Source organism: Octopus bimaculoides, chromosome 3, assembly GCF_001194135.2.
Source record: "Octopus bimaculoides isolate UCB-OBI-ISO-001 chromosome 3, ASM119413v2, whole genome shotgun sequence".
Lineage (NCBI taxonomy): Eukaryota > Metazoa > Mollusca > Cephalopoda > Octopoda > Octopodidae > Octopus > Octopus bimaculoides.
In genome coordinates this window covers 90,028,937-90,045,638 of record NC_068983.1, presented here as the reverse complement: position 1 = coordinate 90,045,638, position 16,702 = coordinate 90,028,937, and the positions used below count along the sequence as shown (strand labels likewise).

Genomic DNA, 16,702 nt, shown 5'->3' with positions numbered 1-16,702 from the left:
GACATTTGTAGCAGTTGACTATGGTGCTGCTACACCAGTCATTGGGTATGACTCCTTCGTGTAACACCTGGTTCGTAATACGGGTGACTAGGCTGTAGCCAACACTGCCAGATATTTTGAGCATCTCTGCAGTGATTCCTGATGGGCCGGGGCCTTTCCCTGTCTTCATATTCTTAATTGCTTTATCTACCCTGGTACTATCAACTCTGATAGCTGGTCCCTCTGTTGGGTCGACATACGGCAGGCTCTCTTTCTCCCATTCATTCTCTTTATTAAGCAATCTATCGTAGTGGCATCTTCAGACCTCTTTCTTTGCAGCCTCATTTAGTGCAAGCGTACCATCATCCATGCGAACATATTTCTCTCTTACGACATCACTATCCTCTCTCCTACACTGTCTTGCAACACGAAATACCTCGAGTACACGAAATACCGATGATGATATGTATGTTTATAATATATACAGATATGTATAGTGTGTGTGTGTGTGTGTGTATATATATATATATATATATATATATATATATATATATATACACACACACACACACACACACACACACACACACACACACATACTCTCCCACACATACACAGGGTGCAGATGGTATTTGTTTGCATGATGACTGTCTTAAGGAAAAATAAAAGTGTTTATATTTTGGGAGTCAGTTTGTCTTCATGACATGTTCTATCGATCTCACTTGATGAACCTGCCTGTGGCCTTGACGATAGCCTCTGGGGTGACTTCAGAACTGGCTACTGGCCTTTGTCACTATCTCCCATTTTAGACCCCTGAAGGCCCTGAAAATGCTACTATGCATTCTGTCCAACTCACTAACAATTCTGCTTGCTTGCTGCCTTTCCAATAATAATAATTATTATATTAATAATAATTGCTTCTGATTTCAGTATAAATCCAGCAGTATTACTACTGTTGATGTCCTCCATCAAGGTATTGACTATGGTTTTGCACACCATTGATTCTCTCATGTGTTGGTTCCCAGGTAATGACTTAGTTAATGAGCAGCTCTGGGTGTCTTAGGTCATGCTTGACAGCTTAAACCATCTACTTTTTGATATCAGCCTGCCCGAGATCACCCTGTATCTATGATACAAACTTCTTGTTCTAAAGGAATCTAAATTAAGGTCTTCCATTAAGGTTTCATGCTAATTTATGGATCTTCCAAATACCAGTTTAATTATATATAGTTCTTTTACTAAATTCTTCAAAATTAATTGAAACAGAAGCAGTGTGTTTAATCAGGATGATGATATGGAAAAAGTCAAGGACTAAAATGTTGGAATGTATGTGGTTGTGCTTGATGTGTACAAGTTGCTAATGGAGGATGATAATGAAGATGATGACTGTTTAGCTCTCTGATCATCTGGCCAGCAATGATTGAAGGCTGTACTATTAGGTGTACATTCTCAATGTACCTTTCCTTTTAAGATAATGGGTTATGATTAGAAAATTTGGGTGTTATTTCCAGTGGGTTGAGTAACCAGTTAGAAGTTAACCTTGGCTTGCTCTTCATTTAGATGTTAGATGATGTTCCCAGGTTCATTCAGACATAGGTATTTAGAACTACAGTATTCTATGTATGCATCCTATTTTTAGAGATAGGATGTGGTTTGAAGGAAATTTGGTTTGTGGGACTGCTTAATGTGTGGTGGAATGTTATATGTAGTGTATTAGGGAAAGCTTAACTAAATAATTTTCTATATCAAAACATGTTTTAAATATAATTATGTACTCAAAATATTTAAACACTAAAATTTAGTTTATAACATGGAATTTTCCGCAAATCATGCTACTGGAAGTGAATTGATTGGTTTTCAATAGTCAATCATGTGCTTTGCTGCAAGTAGTTTAGAATTTCTAATAGGCAGGCAGTAGACATAATTACAGAAAAATTAATCTTCCTTAAATAACTTCAATTATTACTAACTTGTTTAGTTAAAACATTAAAATTTTTATAAATCAATAAAATACAAGAGTAGGTACTTTTATTGTACCTTTACTCATGATACTGATAATCTTGTTGCAGTCATCTCTTTCATGAGGTTAAAAACTTTTACTGCTTTCTATGTCTTCTTCAGGTTCCTTTCACATGGATTTCTTGGTACTTCTTTATGAAAACTCTCCTTTCATAGATATCACATCTGTGCCAGTGCAGTTTTCTCTCTTGCACACTACAGCTGATTCCTCTTATACTCAGCTTTTCTCTCATTTCATTTGTGTACCATTTTTTTATGCACACATTTAGGTGCAGGTGTGACTGTAGTAAGACGTTTGTTTCCCAATCACATGGTCTTGGGTTCTGTCCCACTCCATAGTACCTTAGGTGTCTTCTGCTATAGCCCTAGGCCAACTAAAATCTTGTGAGTAGATTTAGTTGATGGACACTGAAAGGAGCCTGTTATATGTATATGTGTGTGACTTTATGTGATAGATGTAAATAAATGTCACCATCATATCCTTTGTTTCCAGTCTTCTGTGAAAGTATGTCTGTTCATGGGGAATATTACTTTACTTGGAAACAGGTGAGGGTTTGTGACAGGAAGGACATCTGGTTGCTAAAAATCTGCCTCAACTAATACTGTTCGACCCATGCAAGCATGGAAAAGAGGGCATTAAAAGATAATGAATTATGCATTTATTAGAGCATACTTATATCATTTCTTTCTAGCCTTTATATATCCTGACTGGCTCCCATGCTGGTGGCATGTAAAAAACACCATTCAAACGTGGTCAGTGCCAGTACTGCCTGACTGGCCCTCATGCCAGTGGCATGTAAAAAGCACCCACTACACTCTCAGAGTGGTTGGCATTAGGAAGGGCATCCAGCTGTAGAAACCTTGCCATATCAGATCGGAGCCTGGAACAGCGTTCTGGCTTGCCTGTTTTTAGTCAACCCATCCAACCCATGTCTGCATGGAAAGTGGATGTTAAACGACGACAATATGTATATGTGTGTTTGTACCCTCACCATCGCTTGATAACCTATGTTGCTGTGTTTTTGTCCCTGTAACTTAGCTGTTTGGCAGAAAAAACACTGATAGAATAAGTACTAGGCTTACAAAGAATAAATCCTGGGGTTGATTTCTCTGACTAAAGGCGGTGCTCCAGCGTAGCCACTGTCACATGACCGAAACAAAACAAAAAAACTATGCTATTTGAATCCCAAGCAATGCCAGGTATCTCTGCTAGTATAAATTAAAATCTCTCAGTAGGCACGAATCTGTTACTTAATGATTACTATGGTTAGCAGTCTTAGTATCTGAGCTCTTGTGTGTTTAATCTCTTGAGCACTTCTTCATATGTAATATGAGACCTATTGTTTGGTAATCTCAGTAATTATAGGTGGTAGATGTCAAAATTGGTAGGGTATCAGCAAAATACTTTGTATTTGGTTGTCACTCAGGTTCACTTTGCCTTCTGTAAAACCAATATTGGAGTTGATGTAGTCAATTATACCTTTGAATCTGTTGTCCCTTCATAGTCACAGTTTAATGTTTGAAACCAGTAAACCTTAAGTTAATATTGAATGGTTTGAATATTATGAATTTATAAAACTTTTTTTTCTTTAGTATGGTGTAAACATCAAAGATGTTCATTCTTTTGAATTACTGTCTTTACAGCTATTGTTACTCTTATGAATGGTGAAGATGCTGAAGAGATTGTTGAGCAGCTTAGTGGTAAACAACTACTTGACACTGATGTTACTGTTAATTTGCACCCTAGTGATAAAATGTTGTGTCTTACGAATCTCCCTGAAGATTGTTTGGAAATGGAAGTTCATAAGTTACTGCTCACATATGGACCAATGGAAAAATTCTTTCTGATGCGTTGTGAAGAAACTGGTATGTATTGTTTTAGGGTTCTTTTTATAATTTGAACTATTTCATGTTTTAATTTCTGTTGGTAGTATATTTATTAACCCTTTCGTTACTAACCCGGCCATGGTCGGCTGAAAAATTTTTTGGTTCATAAGACCAACCCTGTCATAGCCGGCCGAGAGTACCCATTGTTATCTAAATGCAAATTTGAACCCAAATCTCGTTAGTATATTTGTTAAAACACGTGATTTCACTTTGCAAACAGTTGAGTTATTGTATCCGACATTGTTTGGCGTGATATTTGAACTCAGTGAATTTTGGAAGAGGAGTTTCATGCTATCAAGCCGTGATTCCAAATTTGAAGGCTTTTCAACAGGAGATATGGAGATATCAAAGAAAAGAGTGAATGAGCTACAAAAGCACATGGTGAATGATAATGAATCGGATATTTCTGTATCCGAAACCGAAAGCAGCGATGGCGATAGCGAGGATGATTTTACACCAGAATGGAGTAAAGATTTAAAAAATATTTTTCTTAACAATTTTTCTGAGGAGACAGGGTCTACCCATAGTCTTTCTCAGGAAGCGAAACCTTTAGACTTCTTTTTCTTATTTTTTCCAGCATGCTTGTTTGAAATTATTACTGCGGAAACAAACCGTTACGCAGAATGTAAACAAGCCGTAGATGAAATACGGGCATTTTTTGCAACCGTAGATGAAATACAGGCATTTTTTGCAACTGTAGATGAAATACAGGCATTTTTTGCCATAAATATTATTATGGGTATTAGACAGTTACCCAGAATAACAAATTACTGAAGCAATCAGGAACCTTTTGGCGATGAATATGTTTCCAGTATTATGACGCGAGTACGATTCGTGAAGCTGAACCAATATTTACATGTGAGAGACACTAGCAGTACCCCAGTACGTGGAGAACCAAGCTTTGATCCCTTATTTAAAATAAGACCCCTCATCGACTGCGTTCAAAATGCATATAAAACATTTTACAAGCCTGAGAGATACTTATCCGTCAATGAGGGCATGGTGGGGTATAAAGGAAGAGTACGCTTCCGACAGTATATGCCAGGAAAGCCCACGAAATGGGGGATCGAAGTTTGGAAAAATTGTGAGGCAAATACTGGGTACTGCTGTGGAATTAGCTTTTATACAGGGAAAAGAGACAATAATGTTAGTCAGCTTGGCCTAGGGTACGATGTGGTCTGGAATTTATCACGTCCATACCATAACCAGGGCTGTATATTATTTTTTGACCGATTTTTTAGTTTGGTCAAACTTGCTGTGGAAACGTATACATGTGCTACAATTATGGCTAAGTAGAAAAGGACTGCTGTTGGATATAAAGAAGAGCAAAATTTAAAAAAAGAGGTGAAATAATCCAACGGCAGAAAGGAAATCTGCTAGCAACCGCATACAGAGATAAGAGGCAGATAAATTTTCTATCTCCCGATGCACAACCATGTGTAGATGAAAATGGCACTCCGTTTGTGAACCTTGATTATAACAAGTACATGGGTGGTGTAGATTGGCTGAACCAGATGATGAGTTATTATCTGGTTGGTAGACCAGGTAATAAATGGTGGCGATACCTGGTTTGGTATATAGTAAACATGAGCATTGTAAATGCATTCGTATTATATACCAAATCAGGAGGGGTTTGCAAGCGGTGTGACCATCTGCAGTTCCGAGCAGATGTTGCAGCGCAGTTGAGGGCAGGTTATTCTTCCAAAAAAATAACTGCAGGAAGGAAAAGCAAAGCCTGCCAGAGAGATCTCCCTCTGAGTTCAGCAGATCTACATAAATTAGAAAAAATCGGGGGTCGCGAAAGGCAGTGCTGTGAATGTCTACATCAACAAAGAAAAACTCCCAGTGGATGACCAGTTGAAACGTCTTTCCAATGTGCATTCTGCAAGGTTGCAGTATGTAGAGTGGAATGATAGAAATATTGTGTGAATATTTTTTGTATATATGTATAATTAGATTGTATAAATATTTTTCAAATTTGCTTAGTTTTACTTTTTATTTTAATTTACCTGTAAGGTGAGTGACAAGTTTTGACTTAATTTCTATTGTAAATCTTTATTATATATGTTCCTGTGTATTTATGTATGTGTGTGTGAGTATATTTCATTTAGTTGTATTCAATTTTCTAGTTTTCTTCAAAAACAAATTCCAGTATTTCAGTTTATTTTACCTTTATGGTACACCTGTTCTTCTGTGCATTAAATTCAATTGATAATCTAGTGATGTGCACAATTCTTCTGTATCAAAATTTTGTTGCATACCCAATTAAATATTAGCTGATGATACATTTTCTATGGTAATGTTTAAACAAAATTTTAATATTTTTACATTTTGCTCAGTTTACCTGGATTTACCTGTAATTAGAGTCACTTTGAGACAAAAATTATGCAATAGAATTGATTAAGAACCCTTTCTTCAATTATGTTCCAAATATCACATTAATATGTTGAAAAATAAAAAAGTTACAGGTGTTTAATGAGACTAGTCTAAATTCATGATTATTTTAATATGTAATTGAAACTCATGAGGGGTGTATTTTGGTCAGAAATATAGTACTTCTGTTTTTAGCCTTAGATTTTATAGTTACATTACCTATTAAATTTGTTTTTTCTTGGTCATAATATTTACAGTGTTAATTGAATGGTAATAATTCATGACTTAAAGAATGATGAATTGTTTGATAATATTGAAGGCTATGTGAATGAATAATGGATGATAGAAATGATTTCATTGATTTGTTGCAATACTCTTTTACTTAGTTTTCTGGTAGCTGCCAGTCTTGCACAAGAAACAATAATATTGAGGTTTTCTTCTTCATTTTTGCTTTCACTTCAGTGAAGCTAAGTGATTTGAAGATAAAAATTTTTTTCTTTAATGTGCAAATGTGGAGTTTTTAATTCAATGATAGTCAGCTTAAAATTTAGGTAATTTTATTTTCTTTATTATTAAATTTAAAAAGATTTTTAATATATACTTTTAAAAATATGCTCTAATGAACTTCATTGACCTTTCCTGATTCTTTGTCCATATTCTATATTATACTAACTCACATTCTTGTACCTTGAGAGTATGCTCTGACACCTCATCACCACCATCATTATCTTTCTAGCTACTCCTTATATTTCTTCCATTGTGAGACACTTGTGTCTGTCTGTCTATCATGGTTCAGCATCTCAACACCTAGCATAAAGCCACCTCTCTCTCTCTCTCTCTATTATAACCTCACTCAGTCAAGAAGGCTTCTTTGTCCTACAAGTTTCATGGTGACCCCACTGGTGCTTGTATCAGGAAAAAAGCACGCAGTACACTCTATGCACTGGTAATGGTTGGCATTAGGAAGGGCATCTAACCAGAGAAACCATTCGAAAGCTGACATTGAAGCTTGATGCAGTCCTCTGGCTTGTTGGATCCTGTCATCTTTCCACTCTTTGTCACTATGGTAGATGGGCGATGATGATAGTGATGATGACTTCCATTATATATAAACTTGAAGAGATCTCTGTTGTTTATTTGTCAGTGAAAAAATGTTGAGGTCTTACTAAAAGCAATATCACCAGGCAGGAAGTAATTTGACTACAAGAACTGTCATGAATTGAAAATTAGGGTCACATGCTAAACAAAATGGGAATAAAGACAGGAGAAAACTATTATCAGGTCCTTGGTTTTCTTTTAAGTAAAAGTTAAAACCTATGGGTAAATACTTTTTAAGGTTGCTGTTAAGATTTCACATTCAATTTCTTAAGCTTTTTTTTTCTTTGTGGTCATTTCATTTTTTTTTTTTTCTAATTTTAGGGGAAAGCAAAAATTATGCTATATTTGAATATTGCCACAATAAGGAAAAGTCCACTTGTATTAAAGAGGGCTTGAACTGTCAGAAATACAAGAATAATCTTCTAGCATGTGATTTCATTGAGGAAAATTTGGTGGCATCTTATGACAAGTTGAACTCAAAATGTCTTCTTATCGATGGTTTACCAAAAAACTTCAAGGATACAGCTAAGTTAAAGGATATGTTCTCTACAAACCAGGCTCCCATTTATTGCCAGGTAAGACAAATCACTATCACTTTATACCTGTTATATTTCTTTTATTTATTCTTTTCATTTTCTAAACTGCTTTTATTTACTTCATATATTCATGTACTCTTCCTTGTACATCTCCCATGTCCTTATTTCCTCACACTACTAATTAACTAGCTATTCTCAGCCATCATCATCACTACTTCTACCCTTTTATTTTCATGCCAATTTTGGCAGTTTAGTCAAAATTCAATCTTTGTACTTTATCTCCCGTTCCTCTCTTAGTCCTATCATAACTCTTCACATAATCATCAGTTTTATGACTGAGCCTCCACTTCCTTATTCTTCATATTATGCTCTCTTCCCTTCTTTATTCTCTTTAATGGAATATAGCTGCCTCTTTTCCCTACCAACTTCAGTACTCCTCTTTTTCATCATCTTGTTTTCTCTTACCCACTTCACTTTCTGCCTCTTCCTTTTCTCTTACCTCATTCTTGTCTATCTCTGCATAAAGAAGTGCTGATCTCTGATTGTGGAGGGAATCTGTGGAAGGGGTAGACCTAGAAAGATGTGGGACAAAGTAATGACGAGAAGGGATTTTATGATACTGAGCCTCACTGAAGAGAGGACAAGGGACTAGGTCTTCTAGCAATTTGCTGTGCTTCAGAAGACATGTCAAGCTATGTAAAATTGCAGCCATCCATACATACAGGTATGTCCTTTATGGTCATTCCCCCACTCCCTCTTCCAGCCAAGAAGTCTTTGTCTTGCAGATGCTGGTGCCATGTAAAATGCACTTGTGCTGATGCCACGTACAATGCACTTGTACTGGTGCTACATACAATGCAAAACCTGTCTAAGCATGAGTATCCTATCATGCTCTGACTACCGTGATTGCTTTATCAAGCAAGAAGTATGTCCACACCACCAATCCCATCACTATTGCCTACTCAGAAGATTTTATACACTTGTTTTTGTCTGAGGAACCTGGCAGAAGCTCCCCTCCACCTTACCTCTTGAATGTAACACACATCTATGTGCCTTCAATCCAGCTTCTCAACAATCTCACCAGACCTATATTTCAATGTGCCCATGATTTCATATGTGTTTCATTTACCATCATTCATTCACTTTACACTTGTCACATTTATGAGATGAAGAGGGATCTAGAGGGTGTGGTATAAACCATTGTTTGTATAAGGATAAAATAGTGCCAATAATTAACTCACTAGCAAGAATATTTGTCATATTTCCGATGCAAACATGCTAGCTTATCCTCACATTGTATTGTAGTGCTGTTGCTGCTGGTGAGCTGATGTTGGCAGGAGAAAGGTGGAAGAGAGCTTTTAATACAAGTTTCCAGTATAGGTTTCCATAAGAACGACTTCTGGTATAGTTTGTGGGTGTGGGTTTTGAGGGTGCACTGCAAACCACTAAGCCATATGGCTACACTGTGGGAGAGTTAGAGTAAAGGGGAAGAAACAAACAAACCGAAGAGGAAAAAAAAGTGCATTTTTACTAGAATTAATTAAATAATATTTAACACTTTAAAACAGCAAGACTTTAAACATGGTAGAAGCAAGTTGAATGGAATAAAATAAAATGATGCTAAAATTGAAAGCAAGAGGGGAAAAAAATGAAATTTCACTTATCTGAACATGTCTTCTTCATTCTCACCAGACCAATAATGGCTAAGTACTCCAGTGAGTCAGCAAGGCAAATGAGACGGAAGTATATGAAGCCATTCTGATTTTGAATGACCAGTTAGAGATTGTGAAGGAAAGATATACAGATATACATAGACCAAAATAAGACTACGAATATGAAACAATGCAAAACAAACAAAATGAAGAGGCAAAAACAGCACGTTTATATAATGTATGTATATATATATATAATGTATGTATATATATATATATGTGTGTGTGTGTGTGTATATTTATTGATGCACATGCTTATATATGGATATATATATATATGTACAATGAGCATGTGTGTATATATCATCACCCTCATTGTAGTGTCGACTTTCCAAGCAAGGTAATTTTATCTCATGGTTGGACGTGTTTTTATGAAAAATTGAAAATGTAGCGAAACTTGTATGATAGTAACTTGTTTATAACTATCTTGTAATATCTAGAAAAGAAGACAAGCATACACACATAGAAGCATGCATGCATGCCTGCACACACAACAAGCTCCTTTCAGTTTCTGCCTGCCAAATACACTCACAAGACTTTGGCTGAAGTGGGGTGATAGTTTCAGAGATATTATCATTGTTGTTTCATGTCTCTCTTCAATGCTGACATGGGTTGGACAGTTTGACAAGCTCCACTGCCAAAGGGCTGCATTGAGCTCTAGCATCTGCTTTGGTGTGGTTTCTACAGCAAGATGCCCTTCTTAATACCAACCAGTTTATAAAGTGTACTGGGTGCTTTTTCTTTGACACTGTCCTTAGTGAGATTGTCAAGTAATTTACAAGACTGTAAAAAGAAAAGCCCCTTCAACTGGGTGGATTGTAGTAGAGAAGGAGGAGCAGTGGCTTTATGTCGGTTATTGGGATGCTAAAGCATGATATAGGAACAGGCACATGTCTTGCCATTGAAGAGATACATGGCCACATTGTGTTATATATAAAAAAAATGTTTTAGAAGATAAAAATGTTAGTGATATATGTCAGCATGCTCTCAAGGTACAAGAAGGTGACTATAAGAAAGAATGTGGATCAAGGATTGGGTAAGAAGAGTGATTAAGTTCACAAAAGTGAGAAGAGAGTGGCAGGTAATTGGAGATAGGAGTAAAGGAGAATGTAGTGAATGATGTACAAGTGTGAGAGAGTGGTCAATGGCAAATGCCAGTATGGGAGAGATGGCAAAGAAAATAGCTCAGGAAAGAGGAGGGTAATGGCAGTACAGGAATGGCAAAGAAGCAGTAAAATGTGTCGGTAAATTCAGAAAATAGGGAGATTATGTGCTGGGTAGGAGAGTGGGGAGAGATAGAAATATACCAGTATATGGATAAATGTCAGGTATTTAGCAGTGGATGTAATTTAAAAAGGAACAAAGATTTTGGAAAGATGCAATGGCAGCAGATATGAGTGTTAAAAAAATGAATTGTGGCAATTATAAGATGTAGATCAGAGAAGAGGAAGAAATACCTTGAAGCACAGAAAGTGCTGATTAGTGGAAAACAAAGTGGGAAGGGATAGATGTTGAAGCAAATTGTTGCAAGGAGAGAGGGAGGTGACTAGTAGCACAGAAGGGATGAAATATGTGGATATTCTGCTGTCATTTTATTGCAGCAGCTAAATAATGCCATTGTTAGAAGGGTAATGGAGGGATAGGTGTTTGGGAGGTGAAAGTTGGAGGAAGCTTGATAAAACCTGGTGAGCCATCATTTAACATCTATTTTCCATGCTGGCATGGGCTGGACAGTTTGACATGGAGAAAACCTTTGATAGGGGTCCTAATTATATAGATATCTGAAAACTACAAAGATATGAAGCTGATATGAACATTAATGTGCATGTACAGCAAAATTCAAATGTGTTGAAAGAAAAATTGGGTATAGGAGGCATCAGATGCTGTGCGCTAAAGAGAAGACCGTGCTGTTACAGTTATGTGATGTATATGGAGAGAACAGTTTTATAAAGCACCAGTTGCTAAATGTTGATGGAACTTGTGGCAGAGGGAAAGCCAGGAAGACATGAATCGCAGTGGTGAAAGTTGATCTCATTTTGTTGAGCCTTGTAGAGATGATGACAAGAGACCAAGATGATTGGCAAGATGATGTGCTCAAGAAAACCTGTCTGTTATTTTTTTACTTTTGAGGTGATAATATAGCTGAAAGTTAAGAAATTAACCTGGCAACCTATGTGATATATCACAGTATTGACCAGACTATCAGATGCTATTGTACACACTGGTCACAATGCACTTCCAATTCTGTCTTGATTGCACCATTCTTTTCTGTCTTGACCCAAATAGCTTAACTAAATCTTCTTTCCATCATCATGGTGACCTTTTCCAATCTCTTGGTTACCACTCAGCAACTGCACAGGTCTACCTGTTGTCTATGAGTGACATGGTTGACCTAGCAGAACTTGTGCTTTCAGGATTCTGTGATCACATTGTTCAATCCACTCCATTCTTGAATTATCTCATTTTGAATATGATTTCATAATGATATTCCTACCATGGATCTTTCCATGGCCCTTTGTCATAACCAATCAATGTTCTATTCTCTTCAGAGTAGCCCATGTCTCACTTGTGTAAGAGCACAGGTAGAATGGTGCTATTGAAGATTCTATGGTATTGTTTATCTTTTGTTTGATTACATCCTTTATTGAGGTAAATGCCTTTCACCTGCCCTTATTCTCTTTTCAGCATCCATATCTCGGTGCATATTCACTGTGTGTCTCAAGTAGATGTACTCCTTTATTGTCTTGATTTCATTGCTTCCCACTTCTATTCTACTTTGTGCTATGTCTTTTGATCACATATATTTTGTTTTCATGTAGTTTATTTTAAGGCGTACTTCTTAGCTATGAGTGTCCAGCCCTGTCAGCATGGTTTGCAGTTGGTCTGTGGTCTCAACGATGAGTACAATATCATCTGCAAATTGGAAGTGTATTAGTTGCCTGCCATTGATGTTCGTGCCACCTGTCCAATCAGTGTCCCTGATGACCATTTCTAGACATGTGGTAAAAAGCTTTGAAGGGATGGTATTTCTTTGCTTGATACCTTCTCTGTTGGAACCCTTACTGGTGGTGATGGCAGCGCTATATCTGTTGTGCCTCCAGAGTTCTCATCTCTGAGCAGTTTGATGTATTGTGTCTCAGCACCTCGTGTTTCCAGGAATTTTAACAGTGCATTCATTTCAACAATATCGAAGGCCTCTTTGTAATCAACAAAAGCAATGTTCAGAGGAAGCTTGTATTGATTTGCTTTTTCTATGAGCTGTGTTCAAGTGAATATGTGGCCTATCATGCTGTAGTTCCTACAAAAACCTCTTTGCTCTCTTGGCTGTTGGTCATTGAGGTGTTTCAATAGTCTGGTGACTATGACCTTTGTGAACAGCTTACAAAGTTAAGACAAAAGGCATATGGGGGTGATTTTTTAAATCTTCTTTATAACCCTTCTTACGAAGCAAGATGGTACTTGACTCTTTCCACAGTGAGTGCATTTTACCTTCAGATAGCAATTGAAGTGTAGAACAAGGATTTTCCATAGCTCCTTACTTTTGCATCTTAACATCTCTGTTGTGACACCATCTTTCTCAGGAGCTTTGTCTGTTTTCATCAGTTTGAGGGCATTTTCAATTTCACTCACCAGAATAGTTGGCACATCTAACATATGTAGTGGTGGAGGATTGAGCTTTACAGATGATTTACAAAGGTTGGTGTAGAAGGTGTTGCATACGTCTTCCATCACCACTTTGTCTGTCACTGTGAGCCTGTCCTTGTTCTTTAAGCTCTTTCAGCTCTTTAAGCTCTTTCATAGAGTGCCAGCCTTTTCCTGCATCAGTTTCTTCAGTCTATAACTCTGTCATTTTCTAGATGTTGTCTGGTTGCTTTGCAGAGAATGAAATATTCAAGGTGATCTTTCATAGTTTTCCATTTCTCTAGCATTTTCTTTGTCTTCTCTTAAATTCTTTCATCATACTCCTGTTGGTTTGTAGTTCTTGCATTCCATATTCAGCTTTTAAGTTTCTGGGCCAGCAAATGTAATCCTCATCCAGCTCTTGAAATTGACTCAAAATTTCCTTCTTCATAGCTTCCTGAAACTGCTTCACATCAAAAGTCTTGATGTATTGATTTTTCATTGAGATGTGCAAAACCATTTTCTCTCTGATTTCATTGATTGCGATCTTCACTTGTAGCAAGTGATCACTGCCTAACAACATTGTATAATCAATTTCTTATGCCAGAATAAATATTGTTATATCTTAGGAAAATCATATTAAGAGCTATTAACACACACCTTGTTGTTCACTTTTTGTTTTTAGTTATATTCTCAGAAATTTTCATCACATTTTTGTTTCTGTGACTTTCTTAATGGGTTCAAATTACCCAATGGATGTTTCTTATGTTACACTGTCTGTCCCATCTGTATGGCAGTTATGTGAGTTTTGGTTCTGTTTATTTATATATTTATTTGTTTGCTTCTCTTCATGTGCAGTTTGAATCTTATTTTATCCTTATTCTTGTGTTACTCTTGTAGGTTGGTAATGATTATGAATTGTTACTTCATTCTTTCTGTTGAGTGCATGAGAAGTCAGATTCTGCTTCCAGTATTCCTAAAACCTCTGAAATCATTTGCAATTTTGCTCTTTTTGGATGTATAGAAAGAATTTTTACTTCAACATTTCTTTTACTGATTTCTTGTTTCTGTAAACAGTAGATTTTGAATGTTTGTTTCTTTTCATTTTAATCTTGTCAGTATTCTGTGATACATTTTTCTTATACAGGTTGTGGTTTTTTTCTTATATAGGTTATACTACCATTCCATAAATCACATTTCTAGTTTTGCTATTTTCTGTTTGTGTGCATTATGCAGTTGTCAGCATAATATTTTTCTTAAATAAGTATGACATGATTGTGACTTTATGCATCTGCCTGTTTTTAGCTACTTCCATTTTAAATTTAGTTTCATGTAACACTTTTCTAAATTTCTGGGCTGCAAAAGATTCATTATAGTTCTTTACATTGTGAGTTCAAATCCCACTGAGGCCAATTTTATCTTTCACCCTTTTGTGTTGATAAAATAAGTACCAGTCAAGTACTTGGGTCAATGTAATTAACTGTTTTCTTCCCCCAAATGTTCGGTTTTGTGCCTATGTAAAAAATTAGTATTATAATTTTTGAGAGCAGTGGATTGGTAGAATTGTTAAAGCATTGGACAAAATGAGCTGTGGCATTTGTTCTGGCTCTTTACATTCAAGGTACCAGTGAAGTACTGCGGCCAGTTTGACTGACTTGCTTCTACTAAGTATTACTACAAAATACCATACAATAGAGACAAGCACAGTTTGAACACATAAAAACACACTTTTTGCTTGATCATTTTCATATCAAAAATAAATATTTTCCAAGAAAAATTATATAAAATTTGAAAGTTCTGGATGTGAACTTTCTTCTCATATAGTTTTAGTTAAAATCCAACAGTTATATATCATATCAGGGTCCTTCAAACACCCTGGTATTTCCACACAATTACAAAGTTTGTCCTGTTTATTTTTTCTTTTATTTTAAAAATTTTTTGTGACTGCTGAATGGTAACCATCATTCTAATTCAGTGTGTTCAAATGCTATAACTCCAAGTTGTCATGAAAAGGAAGGTTTTTGCTTTAATTTGATATAAAAATCAGTTAAAATTTCATGTTAATATTTTCTTCAAGATTTTGGGTTGGAGATATTGATTTTGGTGAAGCTGGAAACACTGGACAGGAACCTTGATCTTATTGAGCTGTTGAACAAGGTACAACTCACTGTCACAGTGGAAAGCAGAAAACCTAGATACCACACTTCTGGGAGCGGCTCTTATTTAAAAGTCTTCTGCCTACAACATAAGGGAGATGGAAGAAGGCCTGCACTGCTACCAACATCACAACCGCAGTGAAAATCAACCTCAGCAACAACACTAATAACAGTAGTGGCAGAGATGAGCAGTGTGAACCAGGGATCAGTTACTCCACAACTATCATTCCTACTGGCAGGAGAGATACTATAGATCCAACAACTTAGAATCAATCAATGACACAGACATGTACCAATCCACCTCTTTACTCATGACACAGACTTAGTGGATATGAATCTGTTGCTAAAAATATGCCATGGCATAGAGGAAAATAAATTCTAAAAAAAAAGCCCACCCCAAAGCTATGGCAAAACAGAAAATCTATCTTTGAACCATCCACTAACACCATCACCTAAAAACCCCAACAACTATGAAAAACAATACTCAAAAATACAACCACAGCTGAAAAAGAAGTATAAAAACAAAAACTAGACTAGTTAAATAATAATTACATAAGTTTTTCAAAAAGAAAAATAAGAAAGTCTTTTGGGAGAATATTTTATATTGGTGGCAGTTTTATTATGAAGAATGTAGTTGCTTCATTGCAGTTGGAGCAATTGTTTGAAAATAAAATGTTTATTACTTAGTCATGGTATTATTGCAAATAAAACTACAGCTGAAAAAATAAAAGTGCTAAAAACCAAGTACAACAGTGATCTAATGCAGGAGGTAATAGAAAACAAAACACTGTCACAAGAGGGGAGGGCTTCAACAAACAAGTATTTCTCAAACTTAAATGTACTACAGACATTGTACCTTTTTGTTTAAGCCTGGAAAAACCTTAGGAAGACCCTTCAATAATTCTTTCTTCGTCAACAAAGAGTCTGAACCAAACAACCTTCTCAAAGACCAAAGTTAGTGACCTCTACCTCTCATCTACAAAGGATTAGTGATAGGGAAAAGTGACAACATTCTGAAGGAGGCACTGGACTTTGACAGAAACAAACTGGTTAGTCTGTTCATAGGACTTCCTAATAAAGAACCACCAGGGATAATTTCCTGAAGCCCTTAGCCTGGCAGTGCTACCAAGGAGCACTACTGGTTTGAGAAAAACTCTACAGGTATGCAAGTGCTGTCAGACAGGCTTGTCTGACATGTATGCAGAGCAATAAAATCATTCTGCATGCTCTCTTTAAGTGTCCAGATTAACATGGTTTCTTTTGTTAATAAAATCTCTCTCTCTCTCTCTCTCTCTCTCTCTCTCTCTCTCTCTCTCTCTCT

General features: G+C 36.3%; 1 protein-coding gene across 5 annotated transcripts in view; it reads left to right on the top strand.

The window, feature by feature from the left end:
- The window catches only part of LOC106880075 (ribonucleoprotein PTB-binding 1), a 130,883-nt gene that overhangs the window by 42,851 nt on the left and 71,330 nt on the right, over nt 1–16,702 (top strand). For all 5 annotated transcript variants that reach the window (XM_052966300.1, XM_052966298.1, XM_052966301.1 and 2 more), the window contains exons 3-4: nt 3,643–3,864; nt 7,678–7,931. In XM_052966300.1, coding sequence (XP_052822260.1) covers nt 3,643–3,864; nt 7,678–7,931 — 476 coding nt within the window. The remainder of the gene's footprint in view (nt 1–3,642; nt 3,865–7,677; nt 7,932–16,702) is intronic.